We start from the raw sequence: 3,761 nt of genomic DNA, 5'->3' as shown, positions 1-3,761 counted from the left end.
CCCCGAGGCCCCTCTGCGGGAAGAGCCCCGGATTGGGGTACAGCTGGTCCGGCTCTGACTTGTGTTCGAAGTTTTTGCCCAAAAGGTTCGATATGGAGAAAGGCAGGACCGTACTGGTGGAATTGTGCGAACCGGAGTTTTCCGGACTCGAGCAGTGGCTCCGGGAGCTCCGCGGTTCACTGTCACTGTGAGACAAACGACTGTCGGTGTCCAAGACGTTGATCTCGTGGTCGTCTTCGGTCAACTCGTGGTCCGACATTTTGAATTAGGTTTAATTACGATTGATTTTAATTAATTAGGTTGATCACTGGTTTGCGCATCGTCACTGCCCGGATTCATCGACACGTGAAACAAGCGAGGAGCTGACCGGAAAACAGCCAACTTTAACGAATGTCAGGAGAACACTAGCCACCAACTAAGTGGTTGCCATGGTATCGCCAACGTAGTTAACTCGAGCTCAATCATTGGCCAGATTGCGTTCGTTTGCCCCACCCACTCCATTCCCCATTGGATTAAACTGATTCCTGCTAAATTGAATATCTTTCTGTTAATTTTTTTGTGGATCAAGTAAGCGGTTTGGTTTGTTCGTTCAGACAGTGTTGCCGATGCGTACTTTCCTAATTGAATTTTCGTATTAATTCACCGGAAAACCGGATTAGCGTCTTTTGCAAATTCGCTATAAATCACGAAAAATCCGAGGGGGAAAAACCGAAACAGGGTTAAAAACACTCACACGAATCGATACTCTATATGCAGATGAGACCCTCGAAAGGATGAAACGCAACGGCCAACTCGTGGCCAACGACCGTTTTGTTTCGAGAATTAATTGTCTTTGAGTTTTTTGGTCGGGGCCATTTTGATTTTTCTCGGAATTGGTTATGCTTCGGTCTACTGTTTAATAAATGAATTTGCTTCTTTTGGGATGTAATTTTCTTTACGTTGGTCGCAGGTGAATTATTCAATGGATCATTTTAATGGGCCTTGTTTTTCGACGGAAATTGGCTCCGAGGTGGCCTTCTGATGGATGCCTTTGGGACGACGATTTCTCGGGACAGCGACATGCATTTGTTTCCGACCTGGTGGGAGGGGGGATGGGAGGGTCCACGCTCCATCTACTCAGTGCACCCAAATTTTTGATCAAAACAGAATTTTCTTATTAAAATATGTACATACAGAGTGGAATTTTTAACTGGAATAAAATTCATAATTTGAATATAAATGATTTTTGTGAAAAATCCTGAAACAGGTCGATTTTTATTTTTCCTTGCGCATCATTTGACTCATGGTTTTTGTTTATCTGCTTTCTGAAATGCACAGCCACCTATAACTTTTTTTTCAAATGTAATGGTATGACAATTGGCACCTCATTTGAAAGCCCACGTCACAAACAATACAACACACTATTTGTTTTCTGAATGTTTTCAAAGTTTCAAAGCCTACGTAACAATAAATTATGAACAAATTCTTAACTTGAATCTATTTAATACAAAAAATGTAAAAAATGGGCACCAGTCCTTTCGGGGCAAATTGCAAAAAAAAACATGCATTTCTTATCTTTTGCAATATTTCGGGTGATTTGCCTAGTTTTATTCCTAAACGTTCTTTAAGGTCCTTAATCTTATTTGATTTTGTCGCAAATCACTCTCCAAATGTTGCAAAACGTAAGGAATATATGTTAAGATCATTTTGCAGTTTATCATTAGGAAAGGAACGATATCCATTTTAAATATTTGTTGCATTAAATAGGATTCAGCTTATCAAATTGGTTTTATTTTTTATCACGTAGGCTTTGAGAATAATCAGAAAATAATTACTATATTGTATTCCTTGCAAAACAACCTTTCAAACGAGGTGTCACTCATCATACCATTACATTTGAAAAAAAAATGGTTATAGGCGGCTGTGCATTTCAGAAAGCAGATAAACAAAAACCATATGTACCTATCAAATGATGCGCAAGGAAAAATAAAAATCGACCTGTTTCAGGATTTTTACAAGAATCTCTTATATTTAAATTATGAATTTTATTTCACTTAAAAATTCTACTCTGTATAATTAATGTACCTATACCTAACGTATGTAGGTATACAGGGTGTCCCAGTGAGTTGAAAAAGTCCATTAGTGACCTTTAAATGGTAAAATAAAAAAAATATTTAGGACATTGATAGATACTAATCTAGTGCATCACCTAAAATTATTTGCAACCATACAGCATGTCCCAAAAATAAGTTACAATACAAACTTGTGTTTTTTTTAAATGAAACACCGTATATTTATTCGCAATTTTGGATCTAGTTTTTTAAAACAATATTTTTACGCTAAACTTTTATTAGTCGGTTTCACTTAATAAAAATTTTTGTTAGAAACATTTTTATTGGATCTGACAACAAGCTGGCAACTAAAAATAAAAATAATATTAATAAAAGTAGAAATATGGAAAAAGATTATAAAATCTGTCTTGAAAACTGAGCCTACAAAAGCTTATCATATTCTGTAACATTGTAACTACTTAAAATAAAATATTTTTTACTAGAAACAATTTAGAGTTTGGTAAATCGATGATATACATCAGTGCCAGAATAAAAAGGAACTACATATTTTATTTTTTTTATTTTTTATGTAGGTACTGACATAGTTTTTCTATTTTTACCGATGTAGGTATTTGTCATATTTGCTTTGCTTGACTTTTATAAATGAGCAAGAATGATGCAAATAAATACATAAATCAAAAATACTAAACAAATCTACTATTTTGGATAATCCTAAAAAAATATTTTTAATTATAGGTATAGACATAATCTTAATTAGGTATAGACATGAAAATTATTTTGTTACAGTAGAACATCGCTATAACGAAAATTTAAAAGACCAAAAGTCTTATTTATGATTGACAATTTACGTTTTAGAAACTTTGGAAAAAAATCTTGCAAAATGTCTTTTTATGTATACAGCTGTATCCTAAATTGTAACTCTGTTCAATGTCATTTGTGGCTTTTAGTGGCAAAATTTTGTCCCTTCACTAAATAATTGTAAAAAAATATATACAAGATCATCAGTATCCTTAAATAGATATAAAAAAATGTCAAATGTCAATTTTTTTTTGACAGATAGAATTTTTTAAACATTTTTTTTATGTTCCTGGTACCTCACCTTACTTGAAAAATTTTCTCTGGGGCGCGAGTTCTGACGCACCCTGTATACCAGTTTTGTAATAAAAATCCTTCTTGAAGTGCTATATTACCGATTTTTTTTTTATCAAAAACTATCTTTTTTTCTTCTCTTAGGAGGTGTAATTGTACTTATTTGTTAATTTTTTTATAAGTACCTATGTACCACTAATTATTTTTTTTCTTAACAAGTTTTCTAGCCCGCTGGTCTATCTCCCTATCGTAGTAAAATTTTGAAACTAAAAGTGGAAAATTCTAAAAAAATCTCAATTTTTAAGTAGGTATTCTAAGGTTAAACAAAAATTTAGTTTATTCGCAAACGTTACAAAAGTGATGACCTTCTTGTGATTACATGACACAAGTAAAAGTTTTACCTTTCAGGCATGGAGTTAAAACTCCGTTTTTTCGCTTAAGCGTTTTTACTTTTACCATGACATTAAGTAACCAATATTGTCTCTTTCGCAATTCAGCAATTTCTGGCGAGGTAGGTACATACGAGTACATTGTGGATCATCAGCATTCGATTACATTTTGCACTACCTACTAACTGCACTAGTTAAACAAATAAACAATTTTGACTGCAAAGCCTCCTGA

At 33.9% G+C, this 3,761-nt stretch overlaps 1 protein-coding gene across 1 annotated transcript in view; it reads right to left on the bottom strand.

Moving 5' to 3' along the window:
- LOC123015416 (T-cell leukemia homeobox protein 3-like) overlaps positions 1–382 on the bottom strand; it is a 37,354-nt gene extending 36,972 nt beyond the window's left edge. The window contains 2 exon segments of the mRNA XM_044415116.1: position 1; positions 4–382. The exon segment at position 1 is cut by the window's left edge and continues 173 nt beyond it. Of these exon segments, the coding sequence (XP_044271051.1) occupies position 1; positions 4–259 (257 nt within the window). The 5' untranslated portion in view covers positions 260–382.
- Between the last annotated feature and the right edge of the window lie 3,379 nt (positions 383–3,761).

Source organism: Tribolium madens, unplaced genomic scaffold (assembly GCF_015345945.1).
Source record: "Tribolium madens isolate multiple individuals breed KSU strain unplaced genomic scaffold, Tmad_KSU_1.1 Scaffold_19;HRSCAF=116;Tcas5.2_LG9, whole genome shotgun sequence".
Classification (NCBI taxonomy): Eukaryota; Metazoa; Arthropoda; class Insecta; order Coleoptera; family Tenebrionidae; genus Tribolium; species Tribolium madens.
Note: the sequence above shows the minus strand (reverse complement) of the source record. Positions and strands in the feature narration are given on the sequence as shown.